The sequence below is a fragment of the Uloborus diversus genome, chromosome 2, assembly GCF_026930045.1.
Source record: "Uloborus diversus isolate 005 chromosome 2, Udiv.v.3.1, whole genome shotgun sequence".
In the NCBI taxonomy this organism is placed as follows: Eukaryota; Metazoa; Arthropoda; class Arachnida; order Araneae; family Uloboridae; genus Uloborus; species Uloborus diversus.
In genome coordinates, this window is record NC_072732.1 from 175,543,001 (window position 1) to 175,567,662 (window position 24,662).

The 24,662-nt window shown below is 34.5% G+C and overlaps 1 protein-coding gene across 1 annotated transcript in view; it reads right to left on the reverse strand.

Moving 5' to 3' along the window:
• Positions 1–24,662, reverse strand: part of LOC129216671 (pre-mRNA-splicing factor CWC22 homolog) — a 106,087-nt gene that overhangs the window by 72,023 nt on the left and 9,402 nt on the right. Inside the window, exon 4 of the mRNA XM_054850887.1 lies at positions 13,562–13,610. Coding sequence (XP_054706862.1) covers positions 13,562–13,610 — 49 coding nt within the window. The remainder of the gene's footprint in view (positions 1–13,561; positions 13,611–24,662) is intronic.

Here is a 24,662-nt window from a genome sequence, read left to right on the forward strand (position 1 = left end):
GCAGCAGTTTCTATGATTTTCTTAAATATTGAGCAACGACTTAGGAAGATTATCGAAAATTGTGAAGATCCCCGAGAATCATGGAAAAAGTTGAAATTGTTCTTCTACCCGGATAACAAATGCGCCCGGATGCAGCTGTTCATGGAACTGCAAAATTCAAAACCTGAAAGAAATGAAAATATTTCCCTTTTTGCGGCCCGTTTACAACGATTGTTTGATCGAATTAAGGTTACATATCCCGAATATCCTGAGGACTGTATCTGCTTCCAGCTTTTACAGAACTTGCCTAAAGAATATGATCATCTAGTCCAAGCAATGCTTACAAGGAGTGACCAGGATTTCAAGTTCGAAAAACTGGTAGTGGATCTTGTGATTGAAGAGAACCGCATGGTTTTGAAGACGAAAACTAAGGAGCGGCTTGAGGTGATGACAGTTCAAAATCGGCAAAGATGTTACAGATGTGACCGCATTGGACATCTCAGGAAGGATTGCCCAGAGCTGAGACAACAAAATCCCACGACGAACCAGTCCCCAAGTCCAGTCAACGAGAGAGGAAGCACCACAGGACATGGAAATTCTAGGGGAAGATCGAACCAACGAGGAAGGAATCGTCGACGGAGAGGAGCCAGATATAGAAATACAACGGACCGGCGGAGATCTCCATCAACTGACAGATGTGAGTATAGATCCTTTTTCTTATCAGAGGCAAATTTAAATGAAGTAGGGGTAAAGGAATCGACATGGATTTTTGACACGGCGGCCAGTCATCATTATACCCATAACCGGAACTGGTTTAGGACATTTTCTCCCTTAACGGATGTTCAAATGGCAGTAGCAGTCAAGAAACAGACTTTTCCCATTGAAGGCAGCGGGGAAATTAAAGTTCGTTTCGGAAATAGATCTGTTGTTTTAGAAAATGTCATGTATTCACCGAGGTTAAGGAGAAATATATTGTCCGGACCCAAATTTGATTTGGGAGGTGCTAAATTTGAAGGGGGTGGTGGCTCCGTGAGAGTACTAGATAAAACTTGTAAATTGATTTTTAAAGCAAATTTAGAAAATGGTGTATATATTGTTGATTCTGTAAAATCAAACCAATTGCCTGTTTGTAATACTGATAATGAAAATACTTTTTTAGAGTCCAATCATATAAATATTGAAACCTGGCATAAACGTTTCGGACATATAAATACAGAATGTATCCAAAAGACAGGGAGTTCACAAGCTGTTAATGGTTTACCAGAATTTAAAAATGTTAAAATTAATTGTGACACTTGTAAATTAGGAAAATTCAGAAGAGTGAGTTTTAAACCTATTGGGGATACAAAGTCAGACAGTCCGTTGAACTTGCTTTTTTGTGATGTTTGGGGGCCTTGCAATGTTGAGGGTAGAAATGGAGAACGTTATTATTTATCTGTTATAGATGATTTTTCAAAAATAAGTTCTCTATACCCTATAAAGTTTAAAAGCCAAGTACCCGAAATTTTGATGAATCATATCATAAAAGCGGAAAATTTTTTGGGAAAGAAAGTCAAGGCTGTAAGGACAGACAACGGAACTGAGTTCGTAAACCATGAGTTAGATGATTTTTTTAAGGAGAAAGGTATCAGGGTTCGCGTTTACGCGCTATAGCGGGTTTTTTACGCAAATTCGCGGGAAAGGGACGCAACTTCCGCGAAAATTCGGGTCCTAGGGACCCAGAACACCCAAAAGATAAAAACCAGAAAAAAAATTGTGGAAAATGCTGAAGATCTATCTAGTGAATGCTTTTAAGCTTCAATGACCAGGAGAATCAACAGAAAAGGATTAAAATGACCCTATCTCTGTATCAGCTATTCAAACACACCCCTACTGTTGACCAGTCAATGGAATTTTAGTGATAAGACTGGAGCTTACAGTGACCTCCTGGGCAGAGCTCAAGGAGCAAAATATTGCAAGTTCATAAATAGCCCATTGTACTCTATTCTAAGAATAAGTTCTCCCTCAACTTTTATCTCTGGGAAATTCCTGAAAACAACAATAAAGATCAAAAGTAAGAGTGGTTTCAATGTAACCTCCAGGATTGATACAGGACAACTGAATAGTAAAAGCTTATCTATTTTGCATTCACCTAACCAGAATTACTTTTGAAAATTATTATCTTGCATCCTCAATAAAAGGATGGGTGAAAACAAAAAGGCGAACATTTTCCCGATCGCGCAAAACACAAAGTTCCGAACTTAACATTTTTCTTGTTAAATTACTTATGAATATGAATTTTATACAAAAGCACTTGTACCTTGTTCATTTTCTAGTAATTCACCTATTTCTGAGGGGCTATTTTTATTTGGACTTGCAAAAGTCACGTATTAATCGATCGCGCCATTTTGAAAATGGCGAAATTTTAAAAGTAGCACCAAAGCCAACACAGATATTTTAAAAGAGTCACAATGAAGTCAAATTTTCTAATTTAAGATTGCAAATGAGCAATTTTCATACTCATGTGAGAAAATGTTTCGTTTTTGCGATCGCGATTTTTGCGTTGTGTTAATTCGCTTGCGATTTTTTTCTATTTCTATGAAATTGCCATTGATAATTGATGGAGGGGGGGGGGGGACAGGTTGCTTTTTTTCACCTAGAAAAATGTTTATGAAAGCAAAGGTTAAGGGAGTGCTTTCTGCTTGATCAATCAAAGGCATTTATTTTTTATCTCATGGTAAAATCCAACTTTAAAGTAAATTTTGAGTTTACCTCATTGTAACTGACTAAATAGTTTCTCAAATTACTAAATCTTGCAAGTGTATTATTTGAACATATGATAATCACAGAAAAAAAGGGCAAAATTAACCAATTTAGTTTATTTCATACCTTTTTCAAATAACTATGTGGATAGTTTCTTTTTCCTAAGTATAAATAGTTGTATATTATTCAATTATGTGCTAAGATTTTCTGTTTAAAATTTAAGGGACTCATTTTTTCTGCCAAAGGACCCAAATCTATTTCATTAATGGGTCCTTGGGACCCAAGTTACGGATAGTTGAGCGCAAACACTGGGTATACATCATGAATTAACCAATTTCTATTCTCCTGAACAGAATGGGACGGCAGAAAACTTTAACAGAACAATTGCAGATAGTACGCGGGTGATTTTAAAGGAGAGCGGTTTACCTCAGAATTTTTGGCCAGAGGCAATGAAGTATTTTACGTACACCTGGAATAGGGTTTGCCATGCCAATCAGACTAAAACCCCATTTGAACTTTATGGGGGGAGAAAACCCTCTATAAGGCATCTCCGCGCTTTCGGAACAATATTGTTTGTTGGTGTGCCCAAACAATTAAGAAAGAAATTGGATTTAAAAGCACAAAAGGGTGTTCTCATAGGTTACGCGTTTAATAGAAAAGGGTATAGAATTTATCTGCCCGACAGCAACAAAATCATAGAATCAATAAATGTATCGTTCAAAGAAAACTATTTTTTCCAAACTGACTTTCGAAATGAGTCAAATGAGGGGGAGAATCGAGTTCTATCATGGCCCATGGCACTTCCGCCTGCAACCTTGAGCGAGAATGAAACGGCAAATGAACAGCAGGGTTCAGATTCGACCGATTCTGAAAGCTCGATTGCTAGCGGGGAAAGCGAAACGAGTTCTAAATCTGAGGATTCTGACAGCGAAAGTGGTTTACACCTACGCGATGCAGTTTGGGTGAGAAAAGTAGTGAAAAGACCGGATAGCACACGAAATGATGTATATTATTATGAGAAAGGGGAAAAGAAAAGGTTAAGATCTAAACATGACATTGAAAAGTATTGTAAATTAAAAGATATAAAATACGATCCAGATAAGTTTAGTTTTAAGGGGAAAGATCTAACAGAAGGGCAAGTAAATAATGTGTCTGTAAGCTCAAAGAAAAACAATAAGAATTTATGACTAGAAAAAGAAAATTCAAATCCCTATGACTTACAAACAATCTTTAAAGGTAAAAGAAAGTGCTGAATGGCAAAAAGCAATGGAGACTGAGCTAGAAATTATGCATAGCCGAAAAGTCTGGAATTTGGCAAAATTACCGGAAAATGTTGTTCCAGTAGGGTCTCGCTGGGTTTACACTTTAAAGAAAGATGAGAAAGGGGTAGTTAAATCTTATAAGGCCAGATTGGTAGCAAACGGCATGCATCAGATCAAAAACCAAAATTTTGATGAGACATACAGCCCAGTATGTAATTTTGGAATAATTAGATTTTTCTTTTCTCTGTTAATTACATGTGCAAATTGGTTAAATATACAGTGCGATGTAAAGAGCGCTTACTTATACGCACCAATTGATGACTTGATATATATGAGCCAGCCTCCCGGATTTGTAACAAAAGGAAAGGAAGATTATTTTTGTAAATTAAATAAGGCTATTTACGGGTTACACCAGAGTGGACGCTTGTGGTTTTATGAATTAGATCAAGTTTTATCACAAATTGGTTTTAAGAAATTTGAATCATGTAACTGTGTATATTTTAATCCTAATGTTCTATTGCTTGTATATGTTGATGATATTGTGATTTTTGGTAAAAAGGAAAGTCATATAAGCAGTGCAATTAATTCTTTAAGTAAACATTTTGATTTGAAGGTATTGGGAAGTACAAAGAAATTGTTAGGGGTAGAATTTGAATTAATGGGAAAGGAATTGTATCTACATCAATCTTCCTATATAGAAGAAGTGTATGATCGTTTTAAGAAATTCAAATTCCCATCTACCTCTCTTCCAATTAGTAAAGGCATTGTTTACTCTAATTCTGACTGTCCTAAGACAGAAAATGAAAAGTTTGAAATGACTAAGTTTCCTTTTTGTAATTTGTTAGGATGTTTAGCATTTATAGCCAATAGAACACGACCAGACATTGCATACACTGTAAATTTATTTAGTCAATTTCAGAATAACCCAGGGAAACGTCATTGGGATGGCCTTTTAAAATTGTTTGGATATGTTTATCAATCCCGAAATTTAAAATTAAAATTAAAATGCGGTAAAATCCAAATAGTAGCTTTTTCAGATGCGGACTTCGCATCAAATAAAGATGACAGAACTTCTTTGGGGGGTCAAATAATTATGTTAGACAAAGCTCCTATTGAATGGAGAACTTTTAAAGAACGGAGTGTTAGTTTATCAACTATGGAATCGGAGTTCATAGCATTGACAGAAGCGGCAAAAGAAACATTGTGGTTTGACAGAATTCTGGAAGAATGTTTGAAAAATAAACTTTTAAAGTTCATAAAAATAAAAGCAATTATTTATGTAGACAATCAAGCTTCTTTGGATTTTGTAAAATCACCAATTGAAAATCACAGGAGTAAACATATTGATGTGAAATTATTTTTTATTCGTGACTTGATTGCTAAAGATATTTTTACTGTTTCATATGTAGAAAGTAAATCTAACTTATCAGATATTTTCACGAAGCCACCAACCCAAAACGACTTAAAATTTTTCCAAGAAATTTTTTTCAATTCAAGTGATTAATCTATTGTAGAAAGTGTTTGTAATTTTTTTGATAATCATTTTTCGATGATGAGCAGTCATTTGTGAAAAACGCGTGCAGAAAGTCATTTTTTATGTTTTTGTTAAATTTTTTTAGTATGGATTGTCAACTTAAATTAATGTAAAAATGAGCTTATATACTTCTGTTTTTATTTTTTTGATCAAAAATGAAGCTTGAACTTATATTCAAAACTGTTTATTATGATTATACATATTATACAATTGTTGTTAAATTGCTGATATTAGAACAGTTACTTGTGGTTTTTATCGTTATTTTTCAGATTAAATCTGATGTCTGTCCACCAACATGAGCTTTTGTCAACTGCGGGATTTTTTTTTAAGATCAGTGACATTTTGTGAAGATACGATTGTGACTGAGAATTTTTGGACTGAATATGGTTGAACTTTTTTTTTTCTCTAGGACTCCTATAGGACTTTAAAAATTGTGTTTTGTGATATTATTGTTGTGATGTGCAAATGTTGTTTTACTTAAATTCAAGAAGAATATTAAGTGTTTGTTTTTACAAAATGTTGAAACTAACGAATTTTTGAAACGATAAAAATTAATTGACGTGAGATTTAGATTTAAAAATTTACTAATTTTTTTTGAGTGATAAATTGTCTTTAAAGAAATTTTGAAGAGTGAGAATTTTTTTTTGGAAATTTAGATCAGATAATGCTTGAAATTAAATGAATATGTGAGATCAAATGAATTGTCGAGAAGGGAGGGCATTGATAGCCAAAAATGTCTATTTGAGAAATATTCTCAACAATTCGATTTGAAAGCTAAGTGAAAACTAAGTGTAAATGTTTTTACTCACTTGTATTTCTTTAATAATGAAAAGGCAGTTAATCTTGTCCCTTAAAGGACGCTTGTTTCAATTCGCGTACGGGAGAATCAACCTGTAAACATCAGAGCGACTTCGAACGACGTGTTTCGTCAGGAAGAAGGATGTGACGTCAGAGCATGAGCGGAGATGATGTAATCTCCCGATAGCTCCGCGGCAAATCGAATGTTCTGGAAGCATCCAGACTGAGCTCTTACGTAGGCATATCCGGCGTGACGTGCATAGAGTGCGCCGTATTATATAAGCAGGGGAAAATGAGAAGGGGATCACTTCTTCTGCTCGCGTTTCTCATTTTCGACTGACGATAGTCGTATTTTTGAGAGGATCGTTCGCTGTTGTGGCGACGTCCTGCACTTAGGGAATGGCTTTTAGAGTTTCGCCATAAGAGTTAGGGACTTAAAATTTTTGAAACATTTTTAGGATAAGTCAAGTTAGGGTGTCAAATGTGTTTTTTTGGAGGATGTTCTTTTGGAACATGAAGGATGTTTTTGAGAGTTGAAATTCCTCATATTTGTTTATACATTTTAATCATGTTATAGTTTTGTTTTTACAATTGTTAATTATAGGATAATTATAAATAAAATGATTTAGCCATACAACTTGAATTCTGACATTTCATTCACTTGATAGCTACAGAAATGTGAAACAGAAGGCATCTGCTAAACTTAGTGTTTACCTTCCTTGCGGGAGTTAGACAAAATTTGTTAGGTCAACAGTAAAGCCCCATTGCGCAATTATGGAGATCCCGAGTTATTAATCTTGGGATCCCTGTCAAGTTTTACGCAATGTAACCACGTGGAGCATATAATTTCTTACAGTAAATGAATGTTTTTAATTAGGATGATACAATGGTTTAATTGTTGAGCTAACAACTTCAAAATGTAGTGTCTTTGTTTGTGGCACATAATGAACGTTTATTTTGCAGTGTACTACCACTGTATTTACCAGGAGGTTTGCTTTCCTCTTTAATTGTAGAACTAAACATTTTCAACACCACATGCTAGTGATCGGCATAATCGAGTTCTCATAATCGAATCACTCGATTATTCAAGATTATTCGAGAACTCGATTACCACGAGTTCTCGATTATCATATCTCGAGTTCTCGATTACCACTTTTCGAGTTCTCGAGCGATGAACTTCTCGAGTTCTCGATTACCATTTTTCGAGTTCTCGAGCGATGAACTTCTCGAGTTCTCGATTATCACTTTCCGAGTTCTCGAGCGATGGACTGCTCAAGTTCTCGAATATCATTTTCCGAGTGCTCGAGCGATCAACTGCTCGAGTTCTGGCTTTGAACTTCTCGAGATCTTGAGTTCTCGAGATGTTGAGTTTTCGAGATGTTGAGTTCTCGAGATGTCAATCACTCGAGCAATGTATTTTTCGACCAATTTGATAATCGAATGAACCTTTCAATATAATTGACTTCTAATAAGGATGCCCACCTAGAAAGGGAGGGGGGGGAGGTCATGGCGTAGCCTGTGCCATTGACATTTTTAGGGGCAGTGTTTTAAGGGGTATTTTTCATTTTTTGGGGGGCTCTGCGATATTGAGGGGGGTGCGTCTTTGACCTCAGGGGGTACCCCTGCTTCTGAAGTGTTTCAGTTGCAGGGGCGGATCCGTCATTTAGGGGGTCAGAGGGCTGGCTTTGAAAAGTTAATGATTTTATTTATGAATGGGCATGGTTTTTGTTGTCTTCCGAAAAAATTTGCATTGAACCCTTCCCCCAGAAAAATTTGGAGTGACTGACGGGCTGCGCTGAGGTGCCCACTGGGGAGGTGGTTCATAGCGCAGACTGCGCCACTGAAATTCTTAATGGATGTTAGGCTTTTTTAGGGAATATCCTTCTTGAGGGGAGAGGGTGTTTTGAGGGGTATTTTTCTCTTTTTTTGGGGGGGGAGGAGGTCTCTGCGACATTGAGGGGGGGCGCCCTTGACCTCAGGGCGGGTGGATATCCCTGCTTATGGAGTGTTTCAATTGCAGGGGCTTATCCGCCATTTAGGGGGTCAGAGGGCTGGCTTTGAAAAATTAATGATTTTACTTATGAATGTGCATGGTTTTTGTTGTCTTCCGAAAAAATTTGCATTGAACCCTTCACCCAGAAAAATTTGGAGTGAGTGACGGGTCATGGCATAGACTACGCCATTGAAATTCTTAGTGGACGTTAGTCTTTTTAGGGAGTATCCTTCTTGAGGGGGAGGGGGGTCCTGATTTTAAAAGGTGTGCCAGCACACTTGAGGAATAGATACCCTTGCGATCTAAATGGTGTTATTATCAAATAATTGTCTCTCTTGGGATGCTTTGATAGTCTAATGATATGTTTGGTGGAAGTGAAGGTTGGGAGCGCTAATAAGGTTCTAACTTGAGAGGCATTAAAATTAAAATTACATTTCAGGTAAAAAGCGGAATACTTAAGTTGAAAACCTGAGGGGACGTCTTCCACCTTATGTCCACCTTCGACTATACCATTAGGTAATGAACAAGTGTAACAGGTGTTAACAAACGTTTTAGAGTCCAAATATACACATTACTGCAGACACGTGTTTCGGGGTTTCAAGGAATCCTTTTTTTTTCAACGCAAAATAGTGAGATTGTTGATGTAGGGACATTACTGAATGTCTTTAGGGAACATTCATTAATTACGCAAGGATCCTAAGGGGAAGGGGGTTGGAAAAATGTCTATATATTTGGGGGGGGGGGGTTCAAACCCATTCTTTTGCAATATTTTCCAAGTCGATGTTTTACATTTGAAATTGCGTGGTCAAGTGATTTGACAGGGATTATACACATTTCATTTGCATCTGGAAAATAAATAACGTATTAGGATAAGCTGTTTTTAATTTGTTTTACAAAGAATGAATAATGTTAAACGTAATAAAAGAATCGCACTATGCATGGCATGTTTTATTTTTAATTAGTATCGCATCATATACAAAAAAAAATGTCGAAAAAACATTCAGTCTAAATTTCTACTTTCTAGTTAATATTTAATTACACAAAAAAGTTTAATTTAATAATAGTAAATTTAATTTCGATTCCAGTGATGTTAGACTCGTTATTTTATTATTTTGGAAAACGAAATGGAATCTTACGTAAGAATAGGGGGAGGGGTTTGAAAAATCTTCCGTACCCTTACATGGGGGGAGGAGGGTCAAAAATTGCCAAAATCATCCTTACGTAACTAATGAATGGCCCCTTACATGCAAAAGCTTACTATTTTGTTGAAAAAAAAGCACCTTAAAACTCCAAAACAATGTTTCTGCAGTACTCTGTATATTTGGGTTACAAAACGTTTGTTATTTCATGTTACTTCTCGGTACAAAGGTATTTATTTATTTCTTAATAAAACAAGTTTTACTTCTGTAATTTCTAACTGTAATTCTTTCCTATGGGTGCAAATAAGTTTTGACACAAAACTGTGGAATTGTAATTTTTAGGAGATTTTGTCTCTTTTGGGGGTATTGCTCTTGGGGAAGAGCTTCATAGGTGTTGCGCCTTCGCTCTTGGGATGAATAGATTTGGAATGATTTTAAAATCGAATGATTGCTTTTCCCTTGCTTTATTCGAATGGGGTTATAGTTGAGTGTTTGGCGTCGAATTTTCGATAATTGAGAAATTTCATAATAATCGAACGATATTTTTCGAACGAAAATTGTTAATTATCATATGAGCGGATTTTTGGAGGGGCATGCGTTGTGTGACTGACGGATACAACGGGAGGGTCATGGGAGTCATGACCCCCCTCCGTCCCACCCTAAACCTAAAGTATCCGTACACATAGTGTTCAAACACTTCATGCATAAAATGTAAACGATGACAGTATCTTTTCATTTCATGAATAATTTTTCAAAGTAAATATTTGAACTACTACTTCGTTTCATTGCTCATGAAATTAATTTGCAACGTTTATCTCCAATTAGGTGCATTATTCCTGATCGATTTGATGCTTTTTATTGACTCCCAAACACGTTCAGACATTTTTCGTATCAAAAACGGGAATTTCGTTCATGGGGGTGGTGGTGGTGGGGGGGACTTTCTTCAACACGACCCCCCCCCTCCATAACGGTTTTCTGTATCTGCCCCTGGTGTGATTCGGCGGTGAAATCTTGAAACAAAGGGTAGAGAAACGCTTTCCATATTGTTTTGAACTTGACAGTTATTAAGATTAAATATGTACAATTTTTATTAAAAAGTGAGTGATAATGAAAATATGGGCGGGTCTTTGGGCGACACTAGCAGGTTTAAACTTGAGAGTTGTTAAACTAAAAAATATATTGAACTAGTATTGCACAAACTGTGTAATTGAGAATTTAAGGTGGTCTTAGCTCTTTTTCGGATCATTGTTTCTTAGGTGGAGGGGGAGGTGGAATTGTCATAAGAGGCGCGCCATTGCTCACAGGAACAGACGAACACCTCTGTTATTCTATAAGGTTTCAGAATCAAATAATTGCTTCTAAAGCGCTTTTATTTTTTTCGGATGGGGTTACTCAGAGAGCACACTTCGTTGAGATAAAGGTTTTAAAACGATTGTTAACGCTGTGTGTTGTTAACGCTGTGACAACCATGTCGGATAATTTGAAAATCCAATACGTAATCTGCTTTTCAGAGAAACTTGGTAATCAATTTGTCCTTTTTGAGGACCAGCGCACGGGAAATGAAGCGCAGCTACGAAACCTTAAATTCCGAAATGGATTATCGCGAGCCAAAGCATTTTCAGTAGTTTTGCCTCAACACACTTTACAAAAAAAAAAAAAAAAACTCATAAAATCAGCACATCAATTGACTCCAAATTTTTAAGTTGAGTAAATAATATACTAATCAACATTTGTGAAAATATAAGGAATATGACGTTAAAAATATAAGGAATATGACATAAACAGAAGCGAGTAAAACAAGAAAAACATTTAAATTCAACTACACACGCAAAAATAAATGCTACGCACACAAGAAGTCACAAATATCTTGCGTGTGGAATTAAAAAAAAAAAAAACAATAATCTGTATAAAATATAATTTTTATTTAAAAAAATGGGTCAAAGAGTGGAAGCTAAAACTAATCCCACACGACAATCTTAAATATTTCTTTTTAATGCATTCAGAAACATTTCAACTTCACTCCCTGCACTTTTAATTACATATTTAAGTCAGCGAATGAAAAATAAAAAAGAGCAAATCAAGAAAGAAAAAAAAATCATGAACTTCAATGCACTTCAAGCCACACTTGTAACTTTCAATGCGCCGGGAATCCCAATCTTCTGGAAAACGCAGCCAGAAATATTTTACCCTCCCACCTCATGTATCAATCAGATTAATATAATTCTACTAACAAGAACACACACACAAAAAAAAAAGCAAAAGCAATAAACAAGAATAAATGAGTCCTTTTGCGCAGAGCAACGATTCCCCTACTTGTTTACATTATTAACTTCATGTTTGAGAGATCGAAACCGTTCGAAATAATCACGTGATATCTGAGAATCATTACTTTAAATGCATAGCCGTTCGAATAAATCACTCAAAATGAATGTAAAAAAATTAAAAATCGAGAAATCAACCCGTTACACAAACTGAGATGGAAGGGAGAGGGAATGATAGCGTATCATTTCAATCACTCCGGGGAATCCCCTGAAAGTCACCAAGAGTCAAGGGCCCGTTGCCAGTTCTTTAGCCGCCACCCATAAACTTATAAAAGTTTATACTACTCCAAGCCGGGTCGTCCAAATGCGGAGCTCCTAGTTTCTGATAAGCTGTAAGTAGTGTTGACAAGCAATGAATACAATAACTTCTAAAAGCCAGGAGGGTTCGCCCCTTATCATACCCCTAAATGATAGACTTAATGGCACATTCCTATTTCGAGCGTAACCCTGCCAAAACAACTCGGGAATTTAACTGTTCCAAAAGTTAAGGGTATCCCCCCACCCCCTTTCGCTGGGCGATATGGCGCACCCTATCAAATGTTACGGGGCATCCGTCTAGAAAGAGCTCCCCCCAACTCCCGAAATGAGATTTAAAAATCTCTCAAAAATTCACTTCTAAAAATTTCAGTTTCGCAGGCTGCGCTATGGACCCCCCCCTCCCGAAAATGAGATTTAAAAAACCCTCTCAAAAAACTAGACCTCAAAATTTTAGTGGCACTGACTGCGCCATGCCCCCCACCCCTTCCGAAAATGAAATAAAAAACACTGAAAAAAACGGCCAATGGCGCAAGCTGCACCATGCCCCCTCCCCCCTTTTAGTAAGCACCCCTGTAGCAGTAAACTCAATTCTGGAAAAGCTCAGAAAATGAACTACTTGAGTACTCGATTCAAACGTCTCGAGATCTCGATTTGAAACATCTCGATTCAAAAGATCTCGAGAAGTCAATCGCTCGAGTATTCGATTATAAAGATCTCGAGAAGTCAATCGCTCGAGTACTTGATTATAAAGATCTCGAGAAGTCAATCGCTCGAGTATTCGATTATAAAGATCTCGAGAAGTCAATCGCTCGAGTACTCGATCATAAAGATCTCGAGAAGTCAATCGCTCGAGTACTCGATTATAAAGATCTCGAGAAGTCAATCGCTCGAGTACTCGATTATAAAGATCTCGAGAAGTCAATCGCTCGAGTACTCGATTTCAAAGATCTCGAGAAGTCAATCGCTCGAGAACTCGATTCCAAAGATCTCGAGAAGTCAATCGCTCGAGTACTCGATTCGGAAGATCTCGATTATCAATCGCTCGAGTTCTCAATTTCAAAAGACCTCGATTATCAATCACTCGAGTGATCGACTTGAAAAGTTCTCGATTATCAATCACTCGATTATCAGAAGTACTCGATCCCCGAGATCTCGATTATCAAAAGATCTCGATTATGCCCATCACTACCACATGCACTTTTACATGTAAAAAATTTTGGCTTACATATTTTGAAACAAATTAAAGATATTTTAACTTCAAATTTAAAAAAAAATACAGATTACTTTGCCTAAATTAATATTATTATTTGAAATATGTTCCTTTAACAAATTGATGCAAAAAAGAGTTTAACGTATAAGCACTTACTTTTGGACGTTAGACATTCCTTTGATTGTAAAAATATCAAATACATTTAATAATGCAATGCTATTCTGATGCTCTTAAACTTTGTTTGTTTCATGTGAATCATCTTGTATCTTACTGAAATTACATTAAAAAATACACTTAAGCAACAAAAAATTTTAAATATTCTTACCATCTCATCAGTGTGTTCTTGCAAACTATCATTTTGCTTTCTGTAGCGGCTGGAAGAAAGAGAAAAAGTGTTGCTAATGTATTCAGAAATCTGCAGCAATATATACATATCTATACATAAATAGAACATCAAAAAATAAAAACTAGGTCAATGTAACATTTTACCTAAGCCAAAAATTTCAGATATATTTGTCGATTCAAAAAAAAAAAAAAATAAATAAATAAATTTTGCACTGAAAAGAAAATATTTTTAAAAAAAACTGCAGATCTAAATGTAAATCGTTTTTTCATTTCAATCCTTATTCCAAAACATTTCTTTTTTACTTAATGTAAATACACTTCAACATGCACACCTTTTATAGTTTTGAGCAGATTTAGACAATTTTTGACAATGCAGCAGGCAGAATTTACAACCATTGGAAGGGGGAGGGGACGAGGTCATAACAGTTCTTACATGGATATAAACTATCATATTATGATGGGTAATATGTGCTGAAATCAAAGGTTACGGGAGTTGAACCTCAAAACTTGCCTTGCCCTGGGAGCTTTTTCTTTCATGGACACCATTTTCAGTTTTTGATGTTAGCTCCACCTGTATGCCTTTATCTTTTCCCGAGGGACTCCCATATGGTAGGTCACTTTGTGATCGAAACAAGGGACCCTCAGGAGCGATGTATGCCTTTATCTAATATCATATCGATGGGGGGGACTTAATGAGACAAAGATTTAAAAAAAAAAACTACGTAACCTTCAATAGTATTTTTTTAAATATATTTTCTTTATCAGTGCAAGACTTTATAAACACTGTAAATTAGTTAGTGTTAGAAATCCTGTAAAACAGTTTTTGGTTCATCAGACCAATAAGTATGAAAAGGTAGGCACAAAACTACTCAAAAGTAGAAAAAAAATTTAAACAATAAATTAAGAAAAGGAAAGAAAGAAAATATAGTAGCAACAGACTTGGATAAAATGAAAAGCTTTCTGCGAACACAAATCCTAACTGGAAAATTTTCTGCAAATAATTATTTTGCCTAACTCACCCTTGAATAGAAAATTAAATTTATTTTATATTCAAATATAAAAGAGACAATAAAAAAAGGCTTTAAATCATTTATTTTATTTATTTATTTATTTTTTTTTGCAATAACATATACAGTCGGACCTTCATATATAGAAATAGCAAATTTCTGGAAAAAAAATTCGATATATAGAAATTTCGATACATAGAAACAATCTTATTTTATCATAAAAATCTCTTAAAACATTAAAATTAAAGCTAATTTTCGTGCATGAAACCCAATTTCTAATGTATACGAGCATCGGATTAAACGAAAGTTAATAACTGGAAAATTAACAGAAATTACATTTTTGTGCATTCATACATCTTCATTCTTCGGCAGTTCAACTTGATTCGCAACAAGAGGGGATTTTCGTTTTGACAATGTAATCGAGAGAAAAGTAAAAAATCAATCTACTTAACTTGAATGATTTTGCAGAAGCTAAAAAGACTAAGAAAGATAATCAACAGACAAAAAGGATAACTTGAAACTGATTTTACAGTGTTATTGGTTACAACTTAGATTTGAAATAAACTTGAGGGAATTTAAGAACTCCAGAACGGAACAACGATCTATCTACACACCCCTCAAACCATGATTTCTTATGAGTTTCTTAGCAACCTTTAGTAAACATAATTTTCTCCCGTAACCTTCATTTTTCAATGAGACAAACAATCTAAAGTGGAAAAAAAAAATCTACGAATGTCTCGAATTTTTTTTTTCGATATATAGAAACAATTTTTCTATGTAATGAACATAGAAATTTGCTGGGATTTCTATATATAGAAAATTTCGATATGTGGAAATTCGATATATGGAGGCTCGACTGTAGTTTGCTTATTTCTCACCAACTGAAGAAAACTACCAAAACCATTTTTTTTACACATGTGCTTTAAAAGGCTCTTTTGGAGAACAGGGTGGCGACAGGAACTGTGAAAAAAAGTTCCCTGACTTTTCCCTGATTTCCCTGATTAAGTTCACCAAATTTCCCTGATTTACGTTACTAATGACAATAGTTTTCTTTCTTTGCTCTACTTGAAATCCATTGTATGTTTGTATAAAAAGCAGTATTTTAAACGTTTTAAGTTGTGTAAAGTTGTTGAACAAAAGATATATTTTAAAAATATGCTACTTTTTCAATAAAATGGTTTTAAAAAAAATATATCAAGTCAATTTTTTGGGGGGAAGAAAAACCTATAAAACAGTATATTAAATTTTTCTACAATGGAAAGGTTATAGAAAATTAAGAAAAAAAAATACTTTACTTTCAGAAACCACTTAGCATAAGAATTTTAAGAAACTATTAAAATTACTCATAAAAACATATGTGTATTTATGATAGAACTAAAAAGTAATTGGAATTATTTTGAACTAAGTTTTCAAACAATATAATATTTGTTGCAAGAATAACAAGTAATAGTGAAAGAATAGAAGTAATTTAGTTATTATTATATAACTAATTGACATATTTATGCAAAACAGATGAAACCATTTGACATCTATTCATAGGGAGCTTTTCTCCAATCAAGAACATAGGTTTTAATGAATGAATACAGCATTTTAACAATAAAAAACATAAAGATTTTTACTTAAGTACACAAGTTAACTCTATTTCAAATGATTTCAGTATGTAACGAAAAAAAATCTTAGATTGCTTTTGTAACAAAAAACTTTGAAATGCAAGAGAAAAAAGAAAAAGAAAAAAAAAGCAATTAGTTAATTCCAAAATATATAAAAGAAGAATAAAACTTGGTTATAAAATTAAAGAATCACTTAAGTCTGAAGAAAAGAAAACCTTTATAATCTGCGGTAACAACAAATATTATAACGGCAAAAAAAAAACATAAGTTTTTTTAATTGAAAGTTCAATTTTAGCAATTAAATTAAAAACGCGAAGAAGTAATAACTTTTACGCTTTTATAATATTAATTCAAAAACCAAAGATTTCTTCTTGAAATCGTGATTACAGTACGCTAATTACTTCGAGACAATGGAATAAAGGCAAAGGAGCTAAGGCGTTAATGAATGGATGGCGCTTCCTCTTTGCCTGTATGGTTGTTTATTTTACGTAGCAATGAAAGCTTAATAGGATATTTCAAGCTAGGTAAAATAAACAACCTAACAGACACAGAAGCAATCTTAGGAAGATCATCCTGTGGTTAATAAGTAAGATTTTTTTTGAACAGATAACTGGCGGAAAATGCGAAGGGAATTAGAGTACTTAATTTTGTAAAGCAAAAAAAAAAAATTTTTTTTTCTTCATAAAATCAATTTTTCCTGATTTTTTGTTATTTTTTCAAAATTCCCTGATATTTCCCTGACTTTTCCCTGATTAATAAAGTTCCCTGACTTTTCCCTGATCTCCCTGATCTGTCGCCACCCTGGAGAAAGACTTTAACAGAAAGAAACTCTAGGATTTTCTTAAAAAATCCCTTTAAAAAAAAATTGTTTTTTTCTTTTCTTTTTTATATCAACGTTAGCAGTTTGAAAAAAAATTTCTGCAGAGCCAAATATTTTCTGCGAACGCCGTTCGCCCGCGTTCGTCTATATTATGCAAGACTGAGTAGCAACAATTGTAACATGTAAATATCATAAAACCATTGACCACAAGCGATGGTCTGGAAAGAAAATACAGTAGCAACAATTGTAACATGCAAATACAGTCGGACCTCCATATATGGAAGTAGTAAATTGCCAGAAAAAAATTCGATATTTAGAAACTTCGATGCATAGAAACAATCTTATTTTACCCTAAAAATCTCCTAAAACATTCAAATTAAAGCTCATCCCTATCACAATTTTTGTGTATGCAACCTAATTTATACGAGTATAGGATTTAATGAAAATTAATAATCCAAAAAATAACAGAAATTACATTTTTGTACCTTCATACATCTTCATTCTCCAGCAATACAACTTGATCTGCAACAACAGGGGATTTTCGCTTTGACGATGTAATCGCGAGAAAAGTACAAAATCAATCTGCTTAACTTAAATGATTTTTACTGCAGCTAAAAAGACTAGGAATGATAATCAACAGACAAAAGGGCTAACTTGAAACTGATTTTACAATGTTAGTGGTTACAACTAAGATATTTGAAATAAACTTGAGGGAATTAAAGAACTCCAGAACGAAAAAAAACGACTTATCTACACACCCCTTAACCCCAGATTCCTTATGAATTTCATAGCAATCTTTTGTGAACATAATTTTCTCCCCTAACCTTTATTTTTCATGAGAAACAGTCTAAAGTGGAAAAAAAAATCTAGGATGTCTCGATAATTTTTCGATATGCAGAGATTTTTTTGATACACAGAAACAATTTTTTTATGTAATGAACATAGAAATTTGTTCGGATTTCGATATATAGAAAATTTCTATATGTGGAAGTTCAATATTTGGAGGTTCGACTATATCATAAAACCATTGACCACAAGCGATGGTCTGGTGGACTATCAAGTTTTCTTTTGATGGACTTTAATCAGTTTTCGGTGGTCTCAGACCAGAAGACCACCAATAATTTCGAAATCTGTTGATGTATGTTACCATGAACAAGCAAAGTCAATGAACATCAACATTCACTGCTTACTGTGGTGAAAGTATAGTTAAATATTTGTTTTTCAACTGATGTATTTGCTCCGAGATCATTTACTCGTGAAAGTCGAAACATGGAAAATATTGAGAAATGCAAACACTTTAAATACCTGTAAAATGTCCCCTAGGACAGTGGTTCTCAATCTTTTCACTACTGAAGACCACTTTGTGCTCTTCCGAATTTTAAGTGGAACACATAAGACAGATATAATATTTTCACGACAATAATATTAAGTAAAATGAGAAGCATCAAAAAGTTTTCTTTAATAAATTTAATAACAACTACAAAAATGATACAGATTAATTTCCACTAGTTGTTTGCAAACTACATTAAAATAGCTAATAGACCACTAGATGTCCGTGGACCACAGTGGTCTGCAAGCATGTGGAGAATAACTGCTATAGGTTAATTTTGAAATTAAATGTATTAACTTTGCACATCCCTGTACTCATACAAAATAAGTTTGTATCGCTACATGAATTTAATACTCATATACAATTATTAAAACTAAACATATGTTAAACTCCATGTCACAGGTACAGGACATTTAACTAATGTCCTTAACTCTTGCTTCAACATACTTTTGAACTGAACTTAAGTCAAGGACGAGAAACAGAATAAAGTTAAAAATAAGAACAAAATTTATTAAAACAGGTCATAACATTTTTTGAAGTTACACGCACACACCAAGAAAGAACTTCCTTACTGCCATAACACGGCAGTACAGGTTTTGAAAACACTGTAGCCACAAAAAAGTTAACATTAAAAAAAAAGTTTAATTGCATAGTGAACACGAATAAATTTACACTAACACAAAAACATTAGAATATAATTATAAAGTTGGAATTCTTTCAATAAAGTTCTAACAAATAGTTCTAAAGTTACTTGGCAGCGTGTCTTGAATGCTGATTTGAAGTCTTTGAAATCTCTCAGCTTACATTGTAGTATTTTAAAAGGCACCTGAGGGTGTTATAACCTTGTTAGTGACAGTGGCGCTCCCATAGAGTATACCCTACATATGTCGTATAATCTCAAATATTATTTAGACAAACAGGGTGTGTATTTTAAGTGATGAGAATATTTTTGTCTTGACGCGGTTGTACGCCAGAGGGCGCTCCAACCCGTTGGAGTCGGTAGTGGGGCCTTCGACCTTGATAACGCTCCACTCGGCAGTCGCCTGCTAGCTTTGGTTGAGGCAGGATCACGCGTGGCGTAGACGTCTTCAAAAACACTGGGAAATGATTCAGCAAGCGTGGCACAAAATGTTTAAAGAAGACTGGGAGAGCGTGGAGGATGAGTCCTGTGCAGGTCGTCCGTCAACATCAAGAACTGCAGAAAACGAACAACATGTGCAACCTTTGCTGAACAAGGACTGGCGTTGAAGTGTTCGCATGGTCGCACAAGAGTCAGGAATGGGTAAAATCAGGGATAGAAGTGACATTTGCCAACAAAAATATAGGAAAATATAGGAATTTTCTGAAAAAAATATAGGAATTGAATAGAAAATATAGGAATTTTCTGAAAAAAATATAGGAATTCGATGGAAAATATAGGAATTTTTTGCAAACAATATAGGAATTTTTCGAAATAATATAGGAACATTTTGAAAATAAAAAAAAAAGAGGACATACAGGAATTTTTATAACAAGGCAGGCCAGTAGGACATTTTTTTTCAAAATGCAATACAGTCGAGAACCTGTCTATCTCGAATTTTACGGCACATAAGAAAAATTCGAGATATGGAGGTTTCGAGATACAGAAGTTTTGAAAAAAGTTCTAAAAATAAGTAATTGGAGCAATGACTCGAAAGTAAAACTTTCGGAGCAATTTTACTAATCAACAATGTCCCCTTCCTCTCAGTTTCAGAACGGATTTAATTGCTGGAAAACTTGTTTTTTGTACATAAAGTTTTAATTCTGGAGGATTATGTGACTGCTAATATTAAGAAAAGTGCTTTCTGTCTCCAAATTCCAGTCAATAAAGATTGTTGTGGAGGGAATTCAGGAAAGACACTTAAGTCGAAATTCGAGTTATACAGGTTTTCAGAAAATTTCATTCAAGACAAACATGGGGAAAACATTGAATTAATACTTTATGTGCAGGGAAAATGAAAAACTTCGACACAGAGAGGTTTTCGAGATAGGCAGGTTCGAGATAAACAGGTTCGACTGCACTACTATTTGATTAAAAACATGTAATAACACTACCTGACATAAGTGCAATACATACGCATAAATAAGTCTAAATATACAATTCTGTTTTGTTCTTAGAATTTTAAGCACTTAAGCATCTTGTCTGATTCCATCCTGTGAATGACCAAATATGGCGACTATGTTTCACACGTAGCTGCTGGTCCGGTAGCTTTCCGGTTGGAAAAAAAATGATAGCTCCAGATTTACCCTATTATGTTGTTTGTATATTTATTTTGTGAATGAGCTGCTTTTGAATGTAGAATTTTGTGAATGGGGCCGCTTTTACGATGCGTAAATTTGTGAAGGGGCCACAAAGCGGACCCAATTTGTGTCTGGAACGACCCCAAAGTGTGCATGTCTTTCCGACCTCCTCAATTCTTTTAAAATCGAGAACAGCTTTGCGTATTCTTTTTTGAAAACTTGGCTGTGCAGCCTCTTCGGAGGCATTATTATTAAAATGAACGTTTAGTTTATACGCGAACTGCAGCACCTACATTCCACACAATTAAAACCAAAACAATCGAAGTTGAGATGAGCTATCCCGCAAGTAGCAATAATTGCAACCGCAGCCAAACGCAAAGTTCCGAAAAAAAAAAAAAAAATCGTGCGTGTGGAGACCTGAAACGGTAAGTGGCCGGAGAGCCCTTCCTAGAATGATATCATCAAAACCTACACAGCCCTGCGCCCATCATGATCGCCCAAGTTCATCGACGCCGAGTTCGAAAGTGAAGTTTTGAGGACTTGCGCAGGAGCTTCATGGGCTCAGAATTGAGCTGCAGAGACGAGCTAAAGTCAAACGCTGCTCCACTCAGGAAGAAACACGGTACAGGGCACTCAACACATTTTAGCTTTAGAAAAGGAAGGAGACCATTTTCAATTAAAAAGAGGACCAGTTAGGATTAAAAAGATGACCTTGGGAGGACCATTCATTTAATTTCAAGGAAGAACCGAAAGGCAAATTAGCTGCCTGCTGCTAAATCCATGAAGATAATTTGTTAATTAACCATAATACTGAGATTTTTAATGATACAATTCCTTTATCTTCTGCACAACTGTTCTTTTTATCCATTGAATAATAATATTATTTACACAAACATTTGGATGGGAGGGGGGGGGGGGTTGCTGGTAGTCCCACAGAAGGATAGATGAAGCTGTGCTTCATCTTTCCTTAGTTTAAAATTATTTTTGTGTTTTTCTGTCTTGTAATGCTTCTTAATAGCATTATACCCTTCACAACCGATATGAATCTATCACACACCAAACAGATCTACTGTATTCAAAGTTTTCCTAAAAATGTCTGAAATGCTCAATCACAAAGGGAAGCAGATCACATGAGGCTTAGTTTTGCAATTTTCATATTCAAAGTATATTTTCAAGAATCATAAAGCTTACATTAAAAAATTACTCCATGATTGCAGGGCCATGAGTGCTTTGAACTTTTATGGGGGGGAACAAATCCCCCCTTAGCAGGCATCATGCCGCCTGCCTTGTCTAGTGGTCAGAGAAGTCTGACTGCGACAGGAAGGTCCGGGTTCGAATCCCGGCTCGGGCATGGACGTACTTTCTTTTGTCCTTTCTTTGTGTGAATTTAATGTTATGCTGTGAATAATTGCCTACCCTATAAACTGGTCCTTATGACATGTATGTACTGTGGAAGTGGGACTTCACACCAAATGACAGTGCGGTTGGAAAAATGAAGCAGTGCACCCCTAATTGCCAGCCTAGCTGGCACATGAGAACAACAGCAGGCATCATGACGATGAAATGATGTACACAAATTCAACTTGATGAAATTACATACTTCAACTTTGTTTCATATACAAATGCTACTTTAAAATGCTATGTACTCAATTATTTAAATTTAATATCCCCCCCACACACAAAAAAACAGTAATAAACGAAAATAAGCAAAGAATAATCAAAATTAAGTTTGAAAAACTAAATAAACTCGAATTAAACACAAAAATTATTAATTTTTAAGTTATTTAAATAAAAATTAAAACGTATCATGTCAAAATAACTTCTAATTGTCATAAATATAAAAATATTTATAAGATGCAAAACTATTGAAAGCTCACAGAAGCATATTTTCACGAACCAAGTTCAATGTTGGCATGTTTCCCATAAAACATTTATTTTCTACTAAATTAAACATAAAACATGCTAATTTAAGGTGGCATATGGGAAAATAACATTCGATTGGGAAAAATATTTCAACATTTACATGATTCAAAAAGATTGAAATTTCAAACACAAAAAGCAATTTTCCACGAAGTCCGAGTAAGTTCAATGTTACCGTGGTTTCCAAAATAATTCCTTCGTTAATTATTGAAATTAAATGAAAAATAAGCTAATCTAAAGTAGCATATGTCAAAATAACTTCCAATTGTGGAACACATCAAAATATTAACAAGATGCAAAAGGATTGAAATTTCAAACGCGAGAAGCAATTTTCTGCGAAGTCTGAATAAGCTCAATGTTACCATGGTTTCCGAAGTAATTCCTTCGTCAATTATTGAAATTAAATGAAAAATTTGCTAAACTAACGTAGCATATGTCAAAATAACTTCCAATTGTGAAACACATCAAAATATTTACAAGATGCAAAAGGATTGAAATTTCAAACGCGAGAAGCATTTTTCCGCGAAATCCGAGTAAGTTCAATGTTGCCATGGGTTAAAAATATTTCCTTCGTTAATTATTGAAATTAAATGAAAAATAAGCTAATCTATAGCAGCATATGTCAGAATAACTTCCAATTGTCAAAAACATCAAAATATTTACAAGATGCAAAAGGATTGAAATTTCAAACGCGAGATGCAATTTTCCGCGAAGTTCGAATAAGCTCAATGTTGTCATGTTTTCCAAATTTTTTCCTTCGTTAATTACTAAAATTAAACGAAAAATAAGCTAAACTAACGTAGCATATGTCAAAATAACTTCCAATTGTGAAACACATCAAAATATTTACAAGATGCAAAAGGATTGAAATTTCAAATGCGAGAAGCATTTTTCCGCGAAATCCGAGTAAGTTCAATGTCGCCATGGGTTCCAAAATAATTCCTTCGTTAATTATTGAAATTAAATGAAAAATAAGCTAATTTATAGCAGCATATGTCAAAATACTTCCAATTGTCAAATACATCAAAATGTTTACAAGATGCAAAAGGATTGAAATTTCAAACGCGAGAAGCAATTTTCCGCGAAGTCCGAATAAGCTCAATGTTACCGTGGTTTCTAAAATAATTCCTTCGTTAATTATTGAAATTAAACGAAAAATACGCTAAACTAACGTAGCATATGTCAAAATAACTTCCAACTGTGAAACACATTAAAATATTTACAAGATGCAAAAGGATTGAAATTTCAAACGCGAGAAGCATTTTTCCGCGAAATCCGAGTAAGTACAATGTTGCCATGGCTTCCAAAATAATTCCTCCGTTAATTATTGAAATTAAATGAAAAATAAGCTAATCTATATCAGCATATGTCAAAATAACTTCCAATTGTCAAAAACATCAAAATGTTCACAAGATGCAAAAGGATTGAAATTTCAAACGCGAGATGCAATTTTACGCGAAGTACAAATAAGTTCAATGTTGTCATGGTTTCCAAATTTTTCCCTTCTTTAATTACCAAAATTAAACGAAAAATAAACTAAACTAAGGTAGCATATGTTAAAATAACTTCCAATTGTGAAACACATCAAAATATTTACAAGATGCAAAAGGATTGAAATTTCAAACGCGAGAAGCATTTTTCCGCGAAATCCGAGTAAGTTCAATGTCGCCATAGTTTCCAAAATAATTCCTTCGTTAATTATTGAAATTAAACGAAAAATAAGCTAAGCTAAGTTCATGTCAAAATCACTTTGGATTGTAAAAACATCAAAATATTAACAAGACGCAAAGGGATTGAAACCTTAAACACGAAAGCAATTTTTCGCGATAAATCAAACCGAATATATATATGTTCAGAAAATTGCACTATTGAAACACAATCCAATGATTTTTGAAAGAATTCAAGCAATAAAGAAACTTTTCATACATTTTCAAGGTTTTCAAGCACTTGAAAAAAAAAGACCTTTTTTTTTCCAATAACCTTTTAAGGTTTTTCTACTGGGCGTACGAACTTGGTTGAACACGCGCTGCGGCGGCGTGTTTGGGTGTACAGTAACTTTTAACGAAATGAAAAAACTTTTAAAATGTGATATTTAAGTAAAAACTATGTAAAAGCGGACTAATCAGACTGAAATG